Source organism: Zeus faber (genome assembly GCF_960531495.2).
Source record: "Zeus faber genome assembly, chromosome: 20".
NCBI lineage: Eukaryota > Metazoa > Chordata > Actinopteri > Zeiformes > Zeidae > Zeus > Zeus faber.
In genome coordinates, this window is record NC_137207.1 from 2,296,787 (window position 1) to 2,321,793 (window position 25,007).

General features: G+C 43.3%; 2 protein-coding genes across 3 annotated transcripts in view; one reads left to right on the top strand and one right to left on the bottom strand.

Annotated features, from left to right (window-relative positions):
- slc39a11 (solute carrier family 39, member 11) overlaps positions 1-10,243 on the top strand; it is a 135,162-nt gene extending 124,919 nt beyond the window's left edge. Inside the window, exons 4-7 of the mRNA XM_080021928.1 lie at positions 6,178-6,247; positions 8,305-8,403; positions 8,480-8,638; positions 8,784-10,243. Of these exons, the coding sequence (XP_079878054.1) occupies positions 6,178-6,247; positions 8,305-8,403; positions 8,480-8,638; positions 8,784-8,862 (407 nt within the window). The 3' untranslated portion in view covers positions 8,863-10,243. The remainder of the gene's footprint in view (positions 1-6,177; positions 6,248-8,304; positions 8,404-8,479; positions 8,639-8,783) is intronic.
- Positions 10,244-10,358: 115 nt separating this feature from the next.
- On the bottom strand, positions 10,359-21,566 carry LOC307246117 (ankyrin repeat and SOCS box protein 12-like). 2 transcript variants are annotated; one of them, XM_080021927.1, is made up of 5 exons: positions 21,464-21,566; positions 21,021-21,127; positions 13,943-14,065; positions 11,641-12,408; positions 10,359-10,911 (listed from the first exon to the last, which is right to left on the bottom strand). In XM_080021927.1, the coding sequence occupies exons 4-5, from the start codon at positions 12,401-12,403 to the stop codon at positions 10,760-10,762; spliced, it is 915 nt and encodes a 304-aa protein (XP_079878053.1). In that variant the 5' UTR covers positions 12,404-12,408; positions 13,943-14,065; positions 21,021-21,127; positions 21,464-21,566; the 3' UTR covers positions 10,359-10,759. The 2 variants fall into 2 exon arrangements, with proteins under 2 accessions (XP_079878053.1, XP_079878052.1); XM_080021926.1 differs by having other exon boundaries at positions 11,641-12,423.
- Between the last annotated feature and the right edge of the window lie 3,441 nt (positions 21,567-25,007).

The following is a 25,007-nucleotide window of genomic DNA, read 5'->3' on the forward strand; positions in this document are numbered from 1 at the left end:
GATCATGTTCTGCGTTGCCATTCTCAGTCACCTGGGGAAAAGTTGCTCTTCTGTTTTTCCTTACCTATCACACTAATGCACAAGAATCACACTTATCAAATTTTTGCTTTCGACCACAGTCTCTATGCCCCAATAATGAACCCTCTTTCAAAGTCACTTTCATCTTTTCTTCTTGCCATCTTGATCCAAAATCAAGGTCAACTGCACCTGCTCAGCATTTTTATACATGCGATAGAGCGTGATATGACAAGCGTACATTGCTTGATTGCATCATGCACTACACCCCTCTGGAAGCACCTGGATTCATGAAGTTTCTCCACTCATTTATTCAGGATTTCCTTTAATTTGTCACCCGCCTGTATACAATACACAATGTCAACATCAACTTTTGATTTACTTGGTACTTCCTAATAAAAGATTATTCTAATCGCTGATATACTCTCAGTGGCCACTTAATTAAGGACACTTTTATATTACTGGGTAGGGCCCCCTTTTGCCTCCAGATCAGAATTATATGTGACTGGAAACATGCCTTACAGATTCTTGTTCATATTGACATGACAGCATCACACAGTTGCTGCAATTTGTCATCTTACATTCATGCTGCCAATCTCCCGTTCCACCACATCTCAAAGGTGCTCTATTGATCCATCTAGGGCTGTAACAGGATCTGGTCGTACTAGATTGGATACAGGGATGGCTAGTTTTCAAGATTAGTTAGTCAAGGAGATATCAATGAAATTTACGCAACCCCAGAGTCAACTAATACATGAGGGGCATGCTGTTGGTTCTCCTAGAAAATTAGGTTTGACAGAAGGACCCTGGGACCTGAGGGTGGACCCAATTGCAGTTTCCCCACGTCTAGGCAGTTTTATTTTTGTCCCTTCCCATAATCTTTCAGAGCATATGAGAGGCCATGGTAGAAACGAGTTTCTTAGAGTCCCACTTACTCCCTGCTGTGAGGGACGGGATGTCGTGGTGTAATCAGCGACACTTTTGTTGCCTTGACGAAGCAGGGGGAGTTGGTTAGCTATCTGGATGATCAAAAATTGTAGTCACTGTAATTAAATACGGGGGTGGTAGCAGCTCAGGCGGTAGAGCTGGTGGTCTCATGATCTAAAGGTTGCTGGTTCGATCCCAGGCTCCTCCTGCTAGCATGCTGTAGTGTCCTTGAGCAAGACACTCAACCCCTAATTGCTCCTGATGGCTGCGTCCGTCGGTGTTTGAACAATTGTAAGTCGCTTTGGATAAAAGCGTCTGCTAAATGTAATGTAATGTAAATAGGCATTCCGTGAGTGTTCAGTGCAAGGTTGTTGGGTGGTAACTCAGAGGAGCACTGGTTAAGAAAATCTCGACACCTTCCCAGGTTACCATCACATCGCCGGGGTTTCCATTGATAGTAGCAGTGGTGGAAGAAGTTCTCAGAGCTTTTACTTAAGTAAAAAAATAAATACGCAATTCCTACGCAATAAATTAATTAAAAAAGGAAAATAACATGTTGACGTTTCTACTTATGTAAAACTAGATACTACTAGTACTAAAATTAGATAGTACTAGCTTAAAAGTAAAAGTACTTGTCATATTCTATATAATCTATATATCTATAATATGGCAAAAAGTATTATAGTACCTTTTTCTCAGCCTATCCTGATTTGTCTTGATAGATATAAATATAAATCCAGATTAAAAAAAATAAATATAAAAAAAATTGTCTGTTAGAAAACACTGTTAGAAATGTAGCAGAGCAAAGAGTAGATATTTACTTTGAAACAGTGCCTGATATTTACTTTGAAACAGTGCCTGATATTTACTTTGAAACAGTGCCCTGCCTTTCTTTTGAAGTCAAAAGTCTTTGAAACTGAATGTACTAAAATGTACTGAAGTCCAGTACTTAAGTACTTGTACTTTGTTACTTTCCACCAATGACTGATAGTAGTACTACTGATATTATCAGTAACTAAACTCACCATTCCAACAACAGGTCTTTTTTTTGGGGGGGAACAATTAGCTCATCAGTCCAACATAGACTCAAACATGTAAGATTGTATTTCACCAATATTATTTCATGCCATTGTAAATAGTGTGCTTTTTTAGCTTGCCGGTTGACCTGAGAAGTGTGAGTGTGTCGAGAAGATTCACAGGGTTATCTCAATTTTGCATATTAATGAAGGGGTGCATTTTGAATTACGGTAGATCTGTAGAGATGCTTTTTAGGTATTTACTATAGTTTATTTAACTTTTTTTGAAAAAGCTGATTGGAAACATTCATATTTAACATATAACATAACCTGGAGCAGTCACCAGACCAACCGCTCCCACCTGGTACAACCAACCTGTCTTCAGGAAAATTTCAGAAGGAAATAGACTGGGTTGAGCCGTGTCATCCACATAAATATAGAAATGTTATTAAAAGATATACATACATACATATATACATATATACAGTGGGGCAAAAAAGTATTTAGTCAGCCACCACTTGTGCAAGTTCTCCCACTTAAAAAGATGAGAGAGGCCTGTAATTTTCATCATAGGTACACTTCAACTATGAGAGACAGAATGGGGGGAAAGAATCCAGGAAATCTCCATGATCTCCGCCTTCTTCTACCTTCCCCTCCCTCTCCTTACCTGTCCCATTAGCCCAACTCTATTCACCTGCGCACACAGCTGTTCCAGATCTGCAACCTAACCACTATATATACCTCTCTCGCCAGTCACCCATTGCGAGATTGTCTTTGATGCTTGCACCAGACTCTCCAGCGTTCTCCGGACTGATTCCCCGCTACTGACGCTGCCTCGCTCCGACCACGTATCCTGCCTGCCACTCCGCCTGTCTTCTGGCTGCACTCCTCGTTATCGAACCTGCCTGTCCTCGACGATGTATCCTGCCTGCCCCTTGCCTGTCTTCCGTCCGCTCTACAAATAAAATACATTACCAAATATCCCTGCCTGTCTTTGTGCTGCAATTGGGTCCTAACCACACTCGTTACAGTACAATCTGGCCAACAATGGACCCAGCACACAACCCTGAGTTGCTGGCACGCCTTGGAAGGGTGGAGTCACAGCTCCAACACCAGGAGGCTGTCCGAGCCTCCACCTCAGCGGACGTTCGGCTACCAGCGGCTAGCCAGGAGCAAGGGCTCGCCATGCTAGCTGCCCAGGTCCAGCAGCTCGCCAACGCTCTCGGTCAGTTCATCCCACCGCCTGCTTCCCCCGACCCACCTGCACCAGCACCGGCCCAGCCTGGGTATTCCCTGGAGCCCCGGGTGGGGGTTCCAGAACGCTACGCCAGAGACGCAGACAGCTGTAGTCCGTTCATTACGAACTGTTCCATCCTCTTCGCTCTGCAGCCCCACACCTTCGCCTCCGAGGAAGCCAGGGTGGCGTTCACCATAAATTACCTGACGGGCCGCGCTTGGCTGTGAGGAACGGCCGACTGGGAACGACGCACACCAGCCTGCTCCTCCTTCCACGCCTTCGCCGCCGAGCTCCGCAAGGTGTTCTGGGTGACATCACGAGGTCCCGATGCTGCTGGTGGTCTCCTGGATCTCAGTCAAGAGTCCGGCTCCGTGGTTGATTACGCGATCGACTTCCGCACCCAGGCTCGACTGAGCGAGGGAACCCGGCAGCCCAGATTGAGGTGTTCCTGATGGGATTAGCAGAGTACATGAAGGATGAGCTAGTTTCCCACGAGCTGCCCACCTCTCTCGATGGCATCATTGAGCTTGCTTCCCGTATCGACCGACGCATCCAGGCCCGGCAGCGAGAGGCGTCAGAGGCAAGTGGAGCGCCGCCCAGCAACCCGTATTCCAGGTTCCTCCGGGCCACCAGCTCTTCTGGCCCGTCAACCCACGAGTGAGGCCTCTCCCATGCCAGCCTCACCCCAGAGTAGAAGGAGAGACGCCGGGTGGGGAACCTTTACCTCTACTGCGGTCTAGCTGGACACTACATTTCCGGGTGTCAGGTAAAAGGGCCGGGCTCGCCAGTGAGGGAGGAGGTCCTGGTGAGCCACACCTCCAAATCCCCCTCCAACCTACGCCCCCTGTGCCAGGCTCGGCTCTGTTCCTGCCCCAAGGCTCACAATCCCTCGCCATACTTATTGACTCTGGTTCCGATGTTAACATCATCGACGATAACCTAGCAAGCAGCTGGGTGTTGGTAGAGTTCTCCTTCCTTCTCCAGTACCTGCCACTGCCCTGGATGGCCGCCTGCTGGGGACAGTCACCCATCAGACAGTGCCCATCCGCATGCTCCTGTCCGGCAACCACCACGAGACGATACAGTTCTGAATCCTGCACTCACCTCGTCACCCTCTCCTCCTGGGGTTCCCCTGGCTCCGGCGTCACAACCCACAACTCGACTGGACCACAGGGGCTAGTCTGGGATGGAGTCCTGCGTGCCATCAGGTCTGCCTGAAGCAAGCCGCCGCACCTCAGCCACCCACCAGCTCCAGCTCCGCACCCGATATGTTGGGGGTCCCCGCTGAGTACCTCGACTTCAGGGAGGTCTTCAGCAAGGCCAAGGCGACAACCCTTCCCCCGCACAGGCCGTACGATTTTGCCATCGACCTCCAGCCCGGCTCCACCCCCCCCAGAGGCCGCCTGTACTCCCTGTCCGCCCCGGAGAGAGAGGCCATGGACACCTATATTAACGATGCCCTGGTGGCGGGCATCGTTAATATAGGTGATATAAAGCACTGCTGATATAAAGCACAAGGAAATATAAAAGTATAAATATAGAAGTACTGTTTATATAAATATAAAAGTACTTCCTCTTGTGTCATGTCACTTAATTCAATATAAAAAACTGGGCACCTCCACCAACTTCAGCGAGAGATCACTTATTTAACAGATGAAGGCATAACAGATTGATGAAGTTCCCCTTTGCGCCTGGCTACATAAATGCCTGGCTACTCCACAAAGTAACTGCAGCAGTGGCAAGAAGAAATTTTGAATTGTGTAAACACCTAAAAGATGCATAATCATTGTGAAGCTTAATCTCCATGCAGATACCGAATCTCAACATTTACAAACTCGATTTCCACCTTGGGGTTCAGGCTCAGAAACTCAACACTATAGTGTGTTAACCAAGGACAGAAGGATCAGAGAAACTGCGTACATGATCAGTGTAATTTGGAGTAGGCAATAGAATACAATTATTCCAGTTCATGGCTCTTCAATCAGAGTTACTGGGTGTTATGTTCTAATAGTTCTTGATTGTTCCATTAGATACATTGGAACATTCAAGGTTAGGGACAAAACACACAAGTGATGGAAGAGTAAGGTCACTTGTTTCTGTATCACGGCACGAGCCGGAATGCCTGCTTATTTAGTGAGTTAAACCTTCTGAAACCTCATGTTGTTATTTGGGTTATTATTCCAGAACCCGACACCGGGGAATTGCATAACAGTAATGTCATCATATTACTGTTAAGTGTTTGCGTTTGCATTTTCACGCTTCAGAGTGGACATCCATCCATCAAATGGCATTCATTGAATACATACTCAATTGCTTAATGACTTTTTTATTGTTATTTTTATATATATATATATAGTATATAAATTAAAACAATCTATTTTTATTACGTATTTTAAGGTAGATCTTAATTGTCTATTGTTAATTCAAATTACTTATTAGTAGTAAAACAGATGCACTTGGGTATAAACCATTTGTCATAACATTACATTTAGCAGACCCTTTTATCCAAAGCGACTTACAATTATTCGAACACCAACGGACGCCGCCATCAGGAGCAATTAGGGGTTAAGTGTCTTGCTCAAGGACTCTACAGCATGCTAGCAGGAGGAGCCTGGGATCAAACCAGCAACCTTTAGATTACTAGATGACCAGCTCTACCTCCTGAGCTACCATCCATATAACATATACAATCTATATTGTTAATGTGTATTTATTTTTGCATAATGCATCATCAGATATGCACTTAGATCGTATCCAAGATATGGGAGCGAGGATGGCCAGTGGCGGTTGAAACCAATTAAAATTAAAAATTGTAGCTTTTGCTTTATGGGGTTAGTGTTAGATTAGGGTTAAGCCTGCAGAGCTACTGACCTACCAGAGCTGAATATTCTTCTGCATTCTTCCTTCTTGAATTTCCCCTCTGCATTCTGACACTGTGTTGCAATATTAATAGGGGGTTCTATGTCCATTTTCGTCCCACAGAGGGCTTGGCTGTTGGCGTGGGTTTCGGCGCTATTGGAAAAACCACGTCAGCTACATTCGAGAGTGCCAGGTAAGTGCAAATTTGTTGTCGCCGTTGGCAGTATCGACAGTTGCTTTTGCGTCCTTGGTGTGATCAACTGGCCCCTGATAATTGTGATCCCCCCCAAGCTCCATTCTCCAATAGGGCCTCTGGGTTGTTTATGTTGAATATTCGTGGAGCCCAGATTCCAGAGTGGTGTGATCGATCAGGACAGTCGATACCAACAACTAGTTGGTGAGATCAAAGCCCAATATTCCCAAAAGTATTAAGTGTTTAGTCGGTTGGGTTTGACAAACTTCTATCCGAACAAATTTGGAAGGATACTGCTCTGAAATTACAGTGGTGCAAGATCTTGTGAAATTGGCCCCTTGACCCAAACTCATTTTGCGCTGTCTTCTGTGTACTACTGACATCTAGTGGTTAAGTTGTGTAGGATGCATATTTTGTGCTCCAAACATTCAGTTTGTGACCGAACACAAAAAGCCTTATTTAAATAAGTATTGTGCATTATAAACACCATCTGAGTAATTGATCACCACCCTTGTGTCTCGTGTAATTTATCCTCAATTTATGCCATTAATGGATTTTGCCAATTAAAACGTTTTTATTTTTTTTCACTACTATTTGTGCTATCATTGCTACGCACCATTACTATAGTTATAAAACGGAACTTATACTTACTTTACTATATTTTACTACCACAGTACTATTATTTTTTTTATTTTGTTCTCTATTTTTACTTGCAGTGTTCTGAGAACTTCTGCTGCTGTTTCACCTTATTAAAGTGTTATCTTGTATGGCAAATACCCATTTTCTCATCTCAAGGCAGAAAGTTACTCAATGTGTTTTATGATAGAACTGTTTTTTTCGCAACAGCTTTTCAGTGAATCAGCCTGTTTTGAATTGTACTTTTCTTTTTGTCTGCTTTTAGATTTACATTACTGATTAGGTTAGTCATCGTTCCCTTCTAGTACTGGGTAGGACCCCAGGTTGCCCTCAGAATAGCAGGAAATTCTTTGTGGCGTGTGTGGCAGTTTCTCCTACCACGCGCCACCCAAGTGGCGTATTCAGGGACCTCTGGTTCAGAGACACAGAGGAAGGGGGTTGTAAACACCAGTTTATTGTAGAGAGAAGATGAGGTGGAATTAGCCAAGAGCAGATTGACATGTCATGACACAGGCTCCTATCCTGAGTGTGTGTGGGGATGGGGGTTTTAACCTGTTACTCATTAGTCCAACCAACGAGCAACAGGTATGCAGCCACTCTGATCCCAATCACCTAGATCCAGGTCAGGTGTGGCTGCTCAAACCAGACCATCCCCACACCACAGCATGGATTTAACAAGGTGCAAGAAACATTCCTTCTTGATTCGGGTCCGTGTTGACACGACAGCGTTGCTGCAGATTTTGTCAGCCAGACATTCATGCTGCGAATCTCCCGTTCCACCACACTACAAAGGTGCTCTGTTGGATCGAGATCTGGGATGTCATCTAAGATGTCATCTAAGCCATCTAAGATGGCTAGACTGGCCGTACAGGGATGCACATCATGCCCATGGTCCGCAACAATACTCAGGATAGACTGTGGTGTTTAAACAATGCTCAGTTGGGATTAAGGGACCTAATGTGTGCCAAGAAAACATTCCCCGCATCATGTGTACAGGGTGATGTAAGATTAATAGCGGTGAACACAGCCTCACAGCTTTTAACTCTATAATGGTGTTCCCACGCAGTTGACACATGCCTCATGGATGGAAACGGGCGCAGTACCTGTTCTAAATTGCTCTTTAATCAGTTATCTCCTGTGGTTTTTGTCTTTGAATGGCCCCTCGTGTTTGAAATATGCTATACAAGTTCAAAACTTAGCGTATCAGGCGGGTTGAAATGATTGTGAAGACAACAACAACACTGTCTGACTTTAAGGTAGTAAAGTCACCTATTGCCACTTATAATGGCACTTATTATACACTTATATTGTCTCTTATTATCTTATTGCTTTTTATATTTTATATGTATTGGAGCCTCCCAACCTAAGAATTTCAGATGAGTGTACTTGAGTGTACTACAAACATCTTGAATCACTTTCAGAAACCTGGCCATTGGTATTGGCATCCAGAATTTTCCAGAAGGCTTAGCGGTGAGCCTGCCTCTACGGGGGTCTGGGATGTCGACGTGGAATGCCTTCTGGTGAGTTAAAAGATGCGCAGCTGTATCAGTGACATTGGCGCACTTCGCTAACACCCGACGCACGCGTCACTTCCAGGTATGGCCAGTTGAGTGGAATGGTGGAGCCTGTCGCGGGGCTTCTGGGTGCCATATCCGTGGTAATAGCGGAACCTCTGTTGCCATACGCGCTGGCATTCGCCGCCGGGGCTATGGTGTACGTGGTGGTGGATGACATAATCCCCGAGGCACAAGTCAGGTGAGAGGAGAGCACGGCAGGAAGGGGGGTGGGGGGTTCCGACCATCCAAAAAATGCTTGCAACTTATGACTTCTTTTATCCCCCCACCCCCACACCCTCTCTCTTGTGTCCATCACTTGAAAAACCCACCTCGCATCCCACCAGCGGCAATGGAAAGCTGGCATCCTGGACTTGTATCCTCGGTTTTGTGGTGATGATGTCACTGGATGTGGGGCTGGGGTGAGGTCGCCGCGGCAACAGCTGATGAAAACGATGTAACTGCACCCCCCCAAAAAGGGGACCAAATATTTAAGCCTTCAACCCACAAACAAGGGCTCAGTGTGTATTTCTGTTGAGTTGATCTTACGTTTTAAGGTTCTTGTTTTTTCATTTACTTGAATCAAAGTCAAATTTTTGCTAATTGTATTTGTCCGTTATTGTTTTTGGTTTACGTTTTGTGTGTTTTGTTTTATCCGTTACGTAATCAAAGGCAAACAAATGTTTAAACGAAGCTGGTGTTTAGCTGATTTCATTCTTCCTGCTGTTTCTGTACTTCCTAAATTCACAATACTTGAAAATGGATAAAGTGGCTTTTTTTCAGCAGGGAAGTGTTTTGTATACAGGGAAACAAAAAAATGCTAAATTTTCATACGGTAAATCTGAAGAAAATGCGATGGGATCGTTTTTTATTTACACTGTCAAATAACTTGTGAAATGTGCTAATTTCCTCTTTTCGGTTGGTTCCTGTTCCTGGGTATGGGGGGCTTTTCCGTCCAAGAGTTATTCGAAGAGCGACAATTTTCAGAACCAAATTCCTGCGTTTTTCGCGTAAAAAAAAGGGAACTTCTTTTTTTACAAGACATACTTGCGATATTTTGTTGACCGATCAGCCCACGCATCTAAAACATTAACCTGGAAGTCTAAATCATTACCTCTGTTCTGCATGGTATCTGTTAATGTGCCAGGGTTCAATTTTCGGAAATTAAAATTAAATTTATTTATGCAAAGAGATGATTAAACACAAATAAAAGGGGGTGGTGTGTCATTGACCAGACTATGCAAAGCAGGGGATTGTGGGAAGTTCTCATATATGGGGTTGGTTGGCATTTAAGCCCAGCTGCAGCAGAGCGGTAAGTTTTGCCATAGTAAAGCTTTCAGCGAGGTTTGAGCTATGCATGGTTGCAAATGATGGGAACTGACATTTTCATTAGGCCACAGTTGAAAAATAGCAACCCTAACCTTTATATATGTTATTCAAAACAAAGTGAAATTAAAATAAAAAAAATACGAATTGTATGTGGGCCAAACTTTAACTTAATTTAACTTTCAATATATTTGACTTTTTTTCATATCTGTAGCCAAACTTCAGGAAATTCTCACCGTATGACATTGACATTATTGAATAAAATAAAATTAATACATTGCCAATACCCCTTTCCCACTGCACCAAAAACCCGGTAACACCCGCTAACATCCGCCATTTGTCATCAATAGGAAAGGAAAAACCTGGGTCTTAGTCCCAGGTCAAATGACCCTGCAATAGACACAGGTTTTAATCGGCTCCACCTCCAATCGGCTCTGATGTGAACAGAATAGTTTTATGTTGTTTGTTTAAGTTGCTGATTCCTGTACTGTTTTATTCCCAATCACACTGCAAACATGACACGCCCCTCTTCCGACGTGTTCGTGACATCGAACTTGACACACCAGAAAAAAACTGCATTTCTCTTGGCAATGGGAAAGGTGTCAATCGCCGATTTTTAGCAGGTTTACCCGGGTTTTTTTAAACCTGGGTAAACGGATAAAAAACCTGGGTAATTTTATTGTGAAAACGGTACAAGAAAACATAGTCTTCACATATTTGTTGACGTAGCGATGTCACTTTGCACACAAACGGTAAAACACTTAATCGGACGATGATTAACCCCATTTAATGTTACATGCAGGGGAAAAAATAAGAGAGCCAAAAGCGAAAGGATCTAAAAACAAAAACAAAAAAATGAAGTCACACTGAAATGTAATCAGGACAAAAGAAAAATGTAAAAAATTTAAATAAAAACTTATTTCAGAGACTTCACGGCAGGGACTTGTACTTTGTACCTGCTACTCTCTAGCAGGTACAGAGATGGCAGTTTGGCGAGCTATAAAACTGCCATGGGGGCCATCTTGTATTGTAGGAAATGAACGAGACTGGGCGGCATGTCCAGTTGGTCAATACAGTGGAGTCTGTCGACTTTCTTCAGATGCCTGCGGATGGCAAGTCGGCACTGCGAGGTCAGACACTTTGGAGTTCCTGTTGAACGGAAAAAAAACCCCCAAAAGGTTAGAAAACGAGATCCATAGTATCTAAGGGCTTTGCTATGTTTTAAAGACATTGTATTCACCCCTTTTATATGTGTATATTTTTCCATTTCTGATCAATTTGGAGCTAAAATAAAAACAATTTATTTTTTGCCCTATTCTGGGTATCCATGGCATACTTAATGTCCCATTTTTTTTCTCCCTAATCGCTTATTTACATGTAGTTTTCACCCCTTGCTGCTGTGCCATACCTCTAGAATGTGCTTTTCCCAAGCATTCAGTGAAAGATACATTCTAATAAGACCACTAATGTCAAAGTGTTTTATTTGTCAAAAGCACAGTAAACCAGGGTCATGCTTAGCATTAAAATTCTTGAGACATGGCAAGCAACAACTATAAAGTAAGCATAGGATATTAAAACGAAATAATAAATACTAGAAAATATACGAGGGGAAAAAGGCAGATTAAGAGGGTACAAAAACACAAATGTATACGTAACAAAACAAAACAACATACCCAAATAAGTTAATCATGATAATCAATCCATGGTCCAACTATTTAATCAGCAATTACAGCACTGTCAAAAAATGTTTCAATTGTACATCACATAAGCACACATACAATATATACATACATTTTCCCCGTAAAACCATGTATGATATTAAAAATAACTTTGTGGTTATTGTCCACTCAAATGTAAAATATGGCACCAAAAACTAACCTCTTTCCCTCAGAAGGAGCTCCACAGCTTCGTTCTGCTTGGTGGACTTCTCGATTATTAGTGTGGGCAGGTAGACGTTCGCCCCAAAGTCGATCAGCAGCTGGACGTATTCAGCCTCGCAGCCGTGCCGCAGGCACATCTCCAGCACAGTCTTTGGCTGCTTGATCTTACTCAGGAGCTTCCTGTCTGTGCAGTTGTAGTCTGGATCTGCCCCATAGAGGAGCAGCATCTCAAAGCACTCCATGTGTCTGTACACGGCAGACAGGTATAGTGGGCCACTGGAAATACTGGCCCCCGAGGCCCACAGCGAGACCCTGGAGCGGGAGTTGACCTCTCCCCCGTACCAGAGCAGCTCCCTCAGGACTTTCGCGTCACCCTCCCGTGCGGCGGAGAGCACTGGGGAGGAGTTGTTGGCCGAGCTACCGTTAGGGTTCGCGCCGGCCAACAGGAGGGCTATGACACACTCCAGGTACTTCCCACAGACGGCAGTGAAGAGCGGGGTCTGTGCCTTGGAGTCCAGGCGGTCTATATCGGCCCCATGTGCCAGGAGAACCTGCAGGCACCTGAGGTGGCCCCTGGATGCCGCCATACGGAGAGGCGTGCCAGCAACGCCCCACCCGCCCCTGCCATTGATGACCCTCTTGTAGATTTCTTGACTGAGCATCTCATCGAGGAGTAGGTCATCGTTTTCAAAGACCGCTCGCCTCAGCTGGGAGATCTCAATGCTGTTTTCTTCCTCTTCAGAGGTCCCGAGTTGGAGCATAGGACCTAGTTTCCAAAAACCTGATTTTATATCAGACGCATGTCAATTTTTGATATGGAGGTGTAGTTAGAGTTAGAATATTCATACATTTGGAAAATTCAATTGTCAATAAATCTTGAACAATTCTCACTCATTCAGTTTTACTGCACAGGTACTTTTCATCTTGTTACTTGTCTGTTATGATCTAAAGAGCAAGTTCCACGCTTCCAAGTTATAATTTTGTAATAGAGGTGCATGACTCACCAACAAATAAATAAATGACTTGGGATTCGGGAATGACTCCAGCAAAAGAGTCGGCCCCTCTTTTCATTTGCAACGAGCCAGTAGTGTTTACCAGACAAGCTCAGGACCAATCCGTATCGCATTTAGTCAACACGTCCACGACAGCACCCGCTACCTGACCCTGCTATTGTAAAAATGCTTTGAAAACATGGTTCAATGTTTATGGGTTTAATTTAACTAACCCGCCTGCAAACCGCTCCGTTTGATTTGCAACCGCGAGTACCCACCCACAATGAATCAACCCATGCAACACCATTCATTCGGTACACTGGGATTCACTTGGGTGTTGAATCTCGATTTGAAAATCGAGTGTCCAATGCCCAACCGAACCGACTTGTTCACTATCTGAATCAAACGAATAAAGAGTAAGCTCTTAAAGAGCTGAATATCCAAAAAATGTTCACTACATCGAAAAACTTAGTGTATACACTGTATATATTAGTGTATATACAACTGTATATACAAATGTGTGTATGTGTGTGTGTGTGTGTGTATATATATATATATATATATATATATATATATATATATATATATATATACACAGAGTATGTGTGTGTGTTAGTGTGTGTATATATATATATATATATATATATCCCAAGTCATATATATATATATATATATATATATATATATATACACACACTAACACACACACATACTCTGTATATATATATATATATATATATATATATATATATATACAGAGTATGTGTGTGTGTTAGTGTGTGTATATATATATATATATATATATATATATATATATATGACTTGGGATATATATATATATATATATATATATATATATATATATATATATATATATATATACACACACACACTAACACACACATACTCTGTATATATATATATATATATATATATATATATATATATATATATACACTGTATACACACATACATACATACATACATACATACATACATACATTTTTTTGGCGGGGGGCTCAACATCATTATACCAGAGACTACCGTTTGAATATTGCCACTCACGTTTGAATATTATCGCTCGACATTGTATCGTAATGGTATTTATGGAAAAGTACTCGATTCGATTCAGTCATTTGTGTATTATGTCCACGGCCTAGCTTCAGAAGCAAACAATAGCTTAATGAAATAATTCGCCATTAGAGATATTTCGAAAACCAACGAAGTCTTTTTGATGGTGAATTACTTTTAAAACGCATTTATTTTAAGAATAGGGACACAACAACAACAACAACCCTGTGTATTTACCTCGTTATCGTCATGATCAGCTGATGCAGTCTTGCGTTTCTTCTTCTTGGCGTGGTTTAACAGTGGTCTTCATTCGAAGACGCTGCTCTCCGCGCCACCTATTGGTTAGTGGCGCGAAGAAGCCTGGAACAAAATGGACCCATACTGTGGATTAAATATGTATTTGTTTTTTCAGAAATTTTATTGAGCGCTTTTTTCATGTTCAGAACTAAATTTGTTAATAGATAAACCAACATGGATTTTTCATATTAATTTAAACTAACAATTGATCAACAAATACTTTGTTTATTCATTTTACACATTGAAATTATTTTTGCAAGCTGATTTCTGTTATTTGAGTACTATATTATCTACATTTTTTTAGAACACAAATTTGGCAATAAACAAACAAACACATTCCTTCACTGAAACAAAATATTTGTATTTGGTCTAACAATGTTGTACAACCACTGCCTCTGAATTGCACTATTGGGAGTATTTAACCAACTTTTGAAGTTTACAGAACTTTACAGAAGATGAGGGTGGATGACAATCCCGAGGGGTTCCTTGCCAACTGCGAACAAATGGCCGAGGCGGGCGGCCGGACGGACCGGGAGCAGGTGTGGTGGCTCATAGCCTTACTCTCGGGCGGAAGTTCAGCTAGCGGCGCATGACCTATCCCCGGAGCAACGGATGAGCTATGCTGTCATCCGGAGGGTGGTGATAGAACGGGACGGGGGAGCGGCAGAGGGACCACCGGAAGCTGGCCGGATGCCTAGGCAGGCATGCTGGCGATGTGGACGGCCCGACCGAAACTTCCAGGACTGCCCCATCATGAAGGTCGGCCAGGTGGTTTGGGTCGCCAGTCTGCCGGATCCTACCGTGTGTGGGTTAGACATCTGGCTTCGCTGGACTTGGGAAGACCCAGGTGGGAACTTTCCAGCACCCCCCAGTCCGTCCAATGGAGGATTTTCCTCTAGAACAGTTGCGGGATGATACACTTGGAGTGGGTAGATAAAATCGATGGCGTGTTGGTGCGCCTAGACGCGGTGCTCACTAACCCCTTTCTTGTGGTGATTAGGGATAAATTACATAAAGTAAACCGTTTTGCTCCACCCATTAGGACAGGAGTCACGGGAGAACTTGCTCCAGGCCCAGGAACGTCAGTGCCGCCTGTATGACAGGGGGGCTAGGTGGAGACAATTATCATCCGGAGACAAAGTGTGAGTGTTGCTCCCTACATCTAGCTCAAATTTACTGGCAAAGTGGCAAGGACCCTTTGTGATCACAAGACGCGTGGCGGAGTGTAAATGTAAACCTTTAAAAGAATGAAGAGTAGATGTGCCTGTAGCACTGGCAACAGCTGTAATCGAGAGGGATGAGTTGGGGCCGAGTTGATGGCCCTTCAAAGTGACCATCTCTCTCCTGGCCAAAGCACGGTAGTCGTGGCGCTGCAGTGGCATTTTGCTGATGTGTTCTCTCCCCAGCCTGTGCACGTTCCTTATACTCCACCATGTAGAGACAACCCCGGGGGTGCAGGTGTGCTCCCTGCCGTATCGCTTGCCCGAACAAGGACATAAAATAGTGCAGGCAGAATTAGAGGCCATGCCATGGGTCTGTACAGTTCTGCATAGATTACCGGAAGGTGAACGCAGTGTCAAAGTTCGATGCCTCTTACCCGGTTAGGTATGGCTCGTTTTTTTACGAAGCTGGTTTTAACCAGGGGCTACTGGCAGATTTCCTTGTCCCAGCAGTCCAAGAAAAAAATGGCTTTCTTCACTCCGTAAGGCCTATTTCAGTTCCGAGTGCCTCCTTTCGGGTTGTTTGGTGCCCCCATGACCTTTCAAGGTCTCATGGACCGTGCCCTGCATCCGCACGCAGCATTTGCCACTGCATCCTTCGATTATGTAATTATTCACAGCAATACGTGTTGCTCGTAGCCAATTTCCGCTCCCTCTCCGGGGGGAGAGCAGGTCGTCTGTTGGCCAGACAGCACCCTGGCTTAAGTGGGATTGTGGGGGTGTGTGGCAGACCAAGGGGTCACCGAAGGGGTGGTCAAGTCACTGCTGCAGACAGGCAGTGCAGACTCCCATCCCGGGGCTGCTCTGCAGCTGCAGAGAAATGATTTAGTCTCTGTTTTTCCCCGCAGCAGGAGGATGGGTGCGTGACGGAGACGCTGCACTGATCGTACCCTGCACCGCCAGGACTTAAGCCCTGAGCCTAGCTATACATGTATGGACTAAACCCCTCTGTTGTTTTGTCAGCGAGCCCTTTCTTTTCCCTTCTGGCCCACGTGCCACAGTTTTGTTGGACTTTAGATTAAAATACACGCCAGACAGCGAGGCGCAATGACTCCACCTGCCTTAGCCCCTCATATTATGGCCCTGGGCCGAAACACACCTTCACCATAATATGTTTTCAAGAAAGTGCATAGTAAACATCCACAATGGCTGGAACCTAATGCAACACTGTAGGTTCTGAAAAAATATCTGCATTTTGACAAAAAACTGATGTCAATAGAGAATACTCCACAATGGTTAAATCAAGAGTTATGTAGTGCAAATAGTTCTTACGTACTTCACATCATATCACTGGATGGTTAATGTCTCTTTTTTATAAATGGCTCTTGCAAGGAAGCACAAGATAGAATTGGTCAAATGTTATCAAGCAAAGCAATAAAACTGGCCCCATTATCATTGGAGCACAACAAACACAAATAATAGATACAACCTGAAAAAACACTCAAAGTTTAAGGAAGCAGTTCTCCTAACAAAAAAATAAACAGCATTGGGAATGTGTTAATAATAAATGCCCCATTATTGTATGCAAGTGCTTAGAAACAATTATAATGGCTTGCTTCCCACCATTACAGTATTCACAGTAAAGAATGCAGAAATAAATAACCCCCAAACCGTATAAGGGGGGAAATACTGTGCCAGTTCCATTTTATAAAAGAAAAAACTGCATATCTAACAAAGCACTTGGATGCCAGGGTTACACATGTTCACAAAATCAAAGATGAATGTCACCAAAAAAAAAAGGTAAAAATATGTGGAAGAGATGGAAGGGGTAGTGTCTGGGCCAAGCTGCCCTCTATTCAGTGATCACTCCAAAACACGACAGTTCACTGATAAAGTCTGTTTTTGAGGACATTTTAAAGCTAGTTTTGCTGCTTCGTCTGCCATATTGTTGCCAACGATAATGAAGTCATTGCCTTTCTTATGCGCCTCACACTCAACAATTGCCACCTGTTTTGGTAACAGCAACGCTGTCATTAAGTCATAAATTTGAGTGTGATGCAGAATGGGTGTGCCATCAGTTTCCATACTGCCCCAAACAGATGACACACTTCATGTGCATATGCAGAATCAGTATAAATATTTACTAGAGGTCCTTCACCTTTTCTGCATGCTTTTGTTAGAGCTTTCAATTCCGCCAGTTGCGCTAAGCATGGTTGTGGACAGGCCTCACTCTGAATTGTGAGAAACTGCTGATCCGCCTGACGGTGGACCACGGCAAACACTGCGTGGTTACCCATGTGATCCTTGAAGCATGATCCATCCACAAACAGCTCATCATCTGCATTTTTTATTGGGTTGGACATCAAATCCAGTCTTAGTTTAGTGTATATAAGTGAATCTGGCACACACTCATGCGGTGTGCCCTCGTAGTCATGAGTGACTCTCTCTGCCTGATTTACTGTGTGACATATGGGTATGTTAGCAAAGTAAAATGTTCCAAAAGGCTAGCATTGGTTAGCACGAACATTCCCTTTTCTATCATATTTGTCACTTTGTGATGGGTGTATATCGTTACCGGATATCCCATTGTAATCGTTGACGCTGTGTCTTATGCATACTGTACGGCAGCTGGGCCCTTATAGCATGGAGAGTAACCCTGGGCTACTGCATCCAGCTAAAGTATGCTTTGGGTTGTTTTCAATGGTCACTGCATGTTTCCTGCATCAGAACGGCGGAAGCATAGTTTTGACTATAATTAGCCACATACAATATAAATGGTTTTGTATAATCTGGGTTTGCTAACGTGCTAGCACGCTTTATTTCCTGTTTTATATTTTCAAAAGCTGTTAAACCATCACAGCTCCATGTCAACCGAGCATGCAAATTAGTCTGGCCTGCATTTTTCATTATTTCTCTAAGAGGGGCAGTTTTAAGAGCATAATTCTCAATCCAATCAGAGCTATCCTGTCATTCCTGTTGTGGCACGGTGCATTGCACTGCTGCCTCACAGCAAGAAGGTCCTGGGTTTGATTCCCGCCTGGGGTGCTGTTGGCACCGTGCTCCGCCAGGTTATCTCCCAAATAGGAGCCTTTCTGTGTGGAGTTTGCATGTTCTCCCCATGCTCACATGGGGTTTCCTCCACGTCAGTGAGGACCCCCACCAAAAAACATGCACCTATCATCGTCTGACCAGTGATGGACACTTATCACCTGGTCCCCGGGCGTGTCCACATATGCTGCCCACTGCTCCTGGCTGTGCCCCCGGAGGAAGGAGAAGCCAGGATGGGTCCAATGAAGAGGATCCATTTCACCGGCCACCATCAAAGCATGTGGTGTGGTGTGTTGCGTGACGAATAAAGACTGTTTCTCCTAAAAATGTCATGCCCTTCAAGCTGACTGGGGGCAATGACTTTTGTTTGATGGGCTATCGTCCGGCCCAAATATCCTACCACTGGTTGAAAATATTGTCATTTTTTCTGGGACACTTTATGCCATCGTGCTGCAAATTTTTGCAACACAGCCATGGAGTCACTATGACACTGTTCTAATGTTGTGGAGCACACAAGTAGATCATCCAGATATTGAAACAGCATCCCCTCCGACACCAGTTCCTCTAAGTCAGCTTTCAAAACTTGATTAAAAATATATGGTGAGGCTTTAAAACCTTGAGGCATGCGTGTATACGTGCACTGTATTCCTTTGTATGTGAATGCAAATAAATGCTGGCTCTCCTGTGCTAGTGGAAGACTGAAAAAAGCTCCATACAAATCAATTACTGTGAAGTACTTGGCTCAGGGGGGACATTATTCAACAGTGTTTGGGGGTTTGGAACCTCGGCCTGCTGATCCTCCTCTCCCTTAGAGGTCTTAGATCATGCACTAGCCACCATTTTTGTTTATCCGCCTTCAGCACTGGCAGCAGAAGGGTGTTACAACAACTCTGAGTTTCTATCAAAACCATTGCTGCTTTCAAACCTTCTTTTGTAGCTTAGGGGCTTGGCCCGTACTTTGTGTATATACAGTAACTAGAGGATTGGTGGGTAACCCTTGGCTCTGAGGTTGCTGAACTGGGGGCGGACCAGGCTGAGTGATTGGTATCATGATGCCTGGTTCAGCTGTGGTTGCCACGCCTTGTATTTATTTTTTGTCTTTCTCTTTCTTTGTCAGTTCCTCCAGCTGGAGCTGAGACAATTTTCTCTGTATTTCCTTGCCTTGCTCTGCCAGTGTTTATTAATTCAAGCAAAATGTATCCACCGCGTGAATGACATGGTCGCAAAACTCCTTATGGTTCTTGGATGAGATTAATCTTACCATATCATCCAGTTTGTTCCTGACTGGTCCTGGTAACACCTCAACCATAGATCTCCTGAAACTGGCAGATATTAATGTATCCGTCCAGGATCTCTCTCGGTTTCCAGCTGCCACGTTTTGACCTCATCCTGGGTGTAGAAGGCAGGGTTCTCTGTGTCCCCCAGCGCCTTCCGCTGTAGCGCCCCTCTGTCTATCTGAGTTGGGAATTCCTTTCTCAGTGCACCCCATGTGACGTGTCTGTAGTGATCAAAACCAACACCGTTGTTCTCCACTGTCCTGTTCATCCAGTCTAGATGTTGAGACCATTTGCCAGTATGGTTCCATCTTTGTGATCCCCAGAACTCTGGCCAAAAGGGCTTTTAGATCACCCACCGCAAACATGTTCCCCATAGTACACTACTCGAAAATCCTAATCCACTTACTTGCTCCCTCATTTAAATTTGGCAATGTTGATACTAGGCCTTCCATATCCTGTGTTACCCAAGGAAAATACTGTAATTGTTGTCCCTTAACCAGTATTGGGTGTTGTTGACCAAATCTCGGTGAGGTCTGATTTCTGTCTCTTAGGCTCATTCCCTCTTCTTCCCTTTCCAGTGTGATCAAGTAACCTCCCCCTCTACTTGGTGTTGACTCTTGACTAGGGGCCAATCTTTCCCCTCCCCCTATCTCTGGACCAGAATCCTGTCTGCTCCTTTCTTCATGCAGCTCAAAGCCTCTTCTGTTCTGTCTATCTAATGATTCCCTAATGTTTCTGTTGTCTGGCCTGTCCTGCCTGGTCAATGACTCAATTACCAGTCTATTTAATGACTCTCTCACGTCTCTCCATTGTCTGTCTTGCTGTTTCATGGCTTCATAGCAATCTACCACGAGACCCCCTTCTGGCCTGCATTTCTGATTCATGTGGCTCTGGCCTGTATGGTCTTCGGTCATTTCCCTTTGATTGCCACCACTCCTTTAACCACTGGGTACTGTCCAGACTCATATGCAGGTGGGTATATCGGTGAGCATGCCTTCTCTGACACCTTCTCTTGGCTTTCCTCTCCTCTTATTTCCTCTCTTTCCACTAACATCTCCGTCACTTTTTTCATGCTTTTTCTCCACCCATCTCCTTCCTCTATGAACATTTCCATTTCATCACATGTTCTCGTTCTGTTTTTTAATCCTTTTTTTTTTCTGTCTCCTGTTTTATAGTTTATTAAAGTTTCCATTTCCTCACACAATGTCATGTCAAATGTTCTCTCCTTTGGCCATATAGTCACTAGCTTTTTAGTACGTTTTGCCCATTTTTCGTTTTATTTCTTCCTTACTTTCCTTACCTTGCTGTTTTAAAATTTGCATCCAACCTATTTTCTTTTATCGTGCCTAGTTTTGCTTTATCTATTTAATCGTCCTTAAAAATTCTAATGAAATATTTTATTCACCTATTTATTTGTCTTTTTTTTTTTTTTTTTCGTTTTTAATTTGCCTGTATATTAAATGTAGTTTTACATTAATTGAATTGCTTTAGTTTATTGAATTTTACATTTGATTGTGTCCTGATATAGCTCACCCTGTGTGGCTCTCCCACTCCAGCAAAGGTCGCCCAGTGTCACCCCCAATTTGAGATCAGCTGCCCACAGCGCTGAGTGACTCCAGATGCCCATTTCAATGGTAGACCTCAAAATGAGATCAGATCTGGACTTAATGTCAACGTAGACTATCGCCACTGAGAACCAGCCTAATCCAAAACAGCAAGCACTTCAGTTTCTTCACAGGAATTTATCAGATCAACATACACTTAGAGAATTATACAAGAACCTTTTACTAATAATTCTTGGTCAACACAATGTCATATCTGGATTTTATCCTTACTACTCGGCAAATATTCCTCCTAATATACCCTTATGTATTTTTACTCTTCCTTAAAGTTAATTCTTTATTCCTTATACCTTTACATTTTTCTAGTGTTTTGTTTTTCTCTCTATTCTCCCTCTCTCCTTTTCTGCTTCTGACCTCTGGTTTTGACCTCTTGTTCCCCACCAGGCTCCTCGGGGAATTCTCCTTCAGGCCCACTCGTCACACACTTCTTAGAGACCTTTGCGGCAGTATTCCCTAGGGGATTGCACTCACCGACACAAACACTGACACAATTCAATTTCCAGCATTGTTGTTTGTGTGGACAAACTGTGCACACAAACAACAATATTCTATCAGAATCCTTAGTATTTAGACAATACATCATGAACAGTTACTTTTAAGGGTCTTATTCTGAGATATTCAATTGGGGACATTTTTCACACACAATGTGCCTTGGTAACAGAATTATAAGCATCGAGACTCAAATCCAAGTCCTTTCAATGCACATATTCCTGCCGCCAAGAGCTCATACTTTTTTAATGGGCGCTAAAGGATCAGACTTATCAGTCTTATCAGTCTCCTTTATACATTTTATTTTCGTTATTGACCCAAATTGTTATCTGTTTTGATCACAATATTTCTTACCACTAAACATGGACTATCCTTCACACAGTTATCATAAACAACAATTTTACACTATATAATTCCACAACTAGCTTTATCAAACACAATTTCACGCACAGCTTTGAAAAAACATCAGCACAATGCCTCACTTTGCAGCTGCCACACACATCCCTGACACACACACACTTACACACTCACACACACACTTCCACACACACACACACACACACACACACACACACACACACACACGCACACACACACACAAGCAGAGCCATAGAGTTTATTTACAATGTTTATACTCTACCCATTCAGTTCCTTACCAAGCTTTTTCTTGCTAAACGGTATCCATGGAGTTCTTTTACTACGTTTATACTCTACCCATTCAGTCTTTACCAAGCTTTTTCTTGCTAAGCGGTATCCGTAGAGTTTTTGCCTCGGCAGACCCTTTGGAAGTGCACTTTCTTCAACCGCAGAGCAAAACCAGTCTAACAAGCAGCCCCTTTTGAGACTTCTCTCCTTAAGGCGGTATCGTAGACTTCAGACTTCAGTAGACTCAAGTAGTCCCTCTCAATTAGAGGCGGTATCTCAAAATAAAACACCTCTGCCTCAGCAGGCCTTTAACAACACTTATGTTATTAAAGAGGTATCTCAGAAGTACAATTTACTATACTCTAACCATTCAGACCCTCTCGAGACACTTCCCTGAGGCGGTAATTTAGAGAATCAATACATGCACATGCTTTTTTTTCTGTAACCCAACAACCTCTGCTGCTTAATTTATACTTTTGTTTTTTTATTTGGAGAGTCCTACTTACTGCCCATCCTTTGAGCTGATCTGCATGAAACTCAAAAGGTAAAGTGATTTACCTTTTGAGTTGAGGTGGCCACCTTCTGTTTGTGTGGCCCAAATGTGGGCCCCTGCCCCAGGTTCAGCAATGCTTCAGAACTTATTTCTCAACCCTGCTCGCAACACCAAATATGAAGTAGAGAAAACCTCACTCTTAGGTTCTTTAAACAAATAGACAGCCCTTTAGTTAAGTTGGAAACAAGGATAAAACTCTTAATTAAGAAATAACCAGTCTGAGTGAGGTCTGCAGAGTACACTGAAACAAAAACTCTTTGGCTTGCAAAGCAATACATTCTTTTCAAAGCATTGACTCCTCCTTGTCTTCCTTTTTCCACCATATGGAGATAATTACTTAAGAAGAATCTTTAATTAACACACACAGTCAATAAGGAGTCCTTACTGATGTTAGGTGGAGGAAACCCCATGTGAGCACAGGGAGAACATGCAAACTCCACACAGAACTGGTCCTATTTGGGAGATAAGCTGCCTGGAGCATAGTGCCAACAGCGCCCTAGGTGGGAATTGAACCCAGGACCTTCTTGCTGTGAGTCAGCAGTGCAATTCACAGTGCCACTGTGCCACATCTTAAGACCACACTCTCTCCCTGAGAGAGGTCACAGGTCACTCAAAGTGGGCCCCTCAACCTCTGGTTTGACAGAGGCCTCTCGGTTTCTGGACTTGAAGAACATTTCAAACAGCGAATTTCAAACTTAATCTGACGATGAAACGGAATACTTTCAAGAACCACCGGAGGAGACCGACGATACGTCCGTTGTTGTTTCAACGGAAGAAGTCGATGACGTGATGAAGTCCATTGAGGTTGGTGACAGATTTTCAGATTTTAGATTTTCCGAGACTCATAATATTGATAGACTCTACATTTTGTTGTGTTGTCCGTACTTTTAACCTCCAAAATGATTCCACTTTTATAAAACATGTATATTCTTACTGTTGCATCAAAGCTTTTTTAAAAAACAAATTAGGTGTGTTGTTGAGCTGTTCGTGATTGGCCCATTCAGCAGCATGTTAATAAGTCATGAGGCTTTGTTTATCCGCCAACCCCATTTGCATTCTGGGAGCTGGCTGAATGTACCTGGTGTGGGTAAAACTTTGGAGGTGATTATCTCAGAAACACGGTTTGCCACACCTTTGTCATTAACAAGTCATAGCTTTAAAAATATTTGCTTGATTTGCACAAGTAACACCTTGTTTGGTGTCACTTCAGCTCTGATTCTCCACTTTCAAATGATATGAAAAATAAAAAATCTCTACGTACGTGTCATATATTGTCTGAATACATAGGTCATATTATGTCTAAATAACTCATATCTTATTCATATTATATCTAAATATGTTATATCTTGTCTTCATACAAAGATATTTCATGAGGTTGAATTGATTTCCCAAACCTCTGCATTCCTTGTCTATGGGTGATTGAAGGAAGGAGCAGCCTTCCTGCCTTCCACTTCTGCTTCTAATTGTGGCATACTCAACACATTTACATTTACATTTAGTCATTTAGCAGACGCTTTTATCCAAAGCGACTTACAAGGGAGAATAACATTCAGCTACATTGCGACAGAGATTAGTGTAATAACAACATTGGTGTAACAATAAATACTGCAAGGTGGTGCTAAGTAATTGTAGATTAGGACAGGAGGTACTCACTGAAGAGCTGGGTCTTCAGGTGCTTCTTAAAGACAGAGAGGGAGGTCCCCGCTCTGGTCATTTTTGGCAGCTCGTTCCACCAACGTGGAACTACAAATGAGAATAGCCTGGATTGCCGTGGCTGTATGGCCGGCAGAGCCAGGCGACGCTCATTTGACGAGCGCAGCATCCGGGGGGCAACATGTGCTCTTACAAGAGCATTTAAGTAGGCGGGAGCATTCCCAGCAATCACTCTGTAGGCAAGCATAAGAGACTTGAACTTGATGCGGGCGGCTACAGGTAACCAGTGGAGCTCGATGAGCAGCGGAGTGACATGTGCCCTCTTTGGCTGGTTGAACACCAGTCGCACCGCCGCATTCTGTATCATTCCAAACACAAAGACATGTTTACTTATTCATTGATTCCCTTAAAAATTAGCTTAAAATTATACGACAGTTCGCAAGTTGAACCAACTGCGAACCGGCACTAACACCAGCCATCAACCAGTACTAGGTTCGTGTTGGTGGAAAAAGGGTATATCTGTCCCTCGAGGATAATCCCGATGTTGTCCGCTTTATC

Excerpts from the sequence above, each read along its gene's own strand:
- LOC307246117 (XM_080021927.1), bottom strand. The coding sequence starts at position 12,403 with ATGCTCCAACTCGGGACCTCTGAAGAGGAAGAAAACAGCATTGAGATC. Across the intron at positions 10,912-11,640 it reads GCTCCTTCTGAGGGAAAGAG|GAACTCCAAAGTGTCTGACC; the intron begins GTTAGTTTTTGG and ends TCCGTTCAACAG.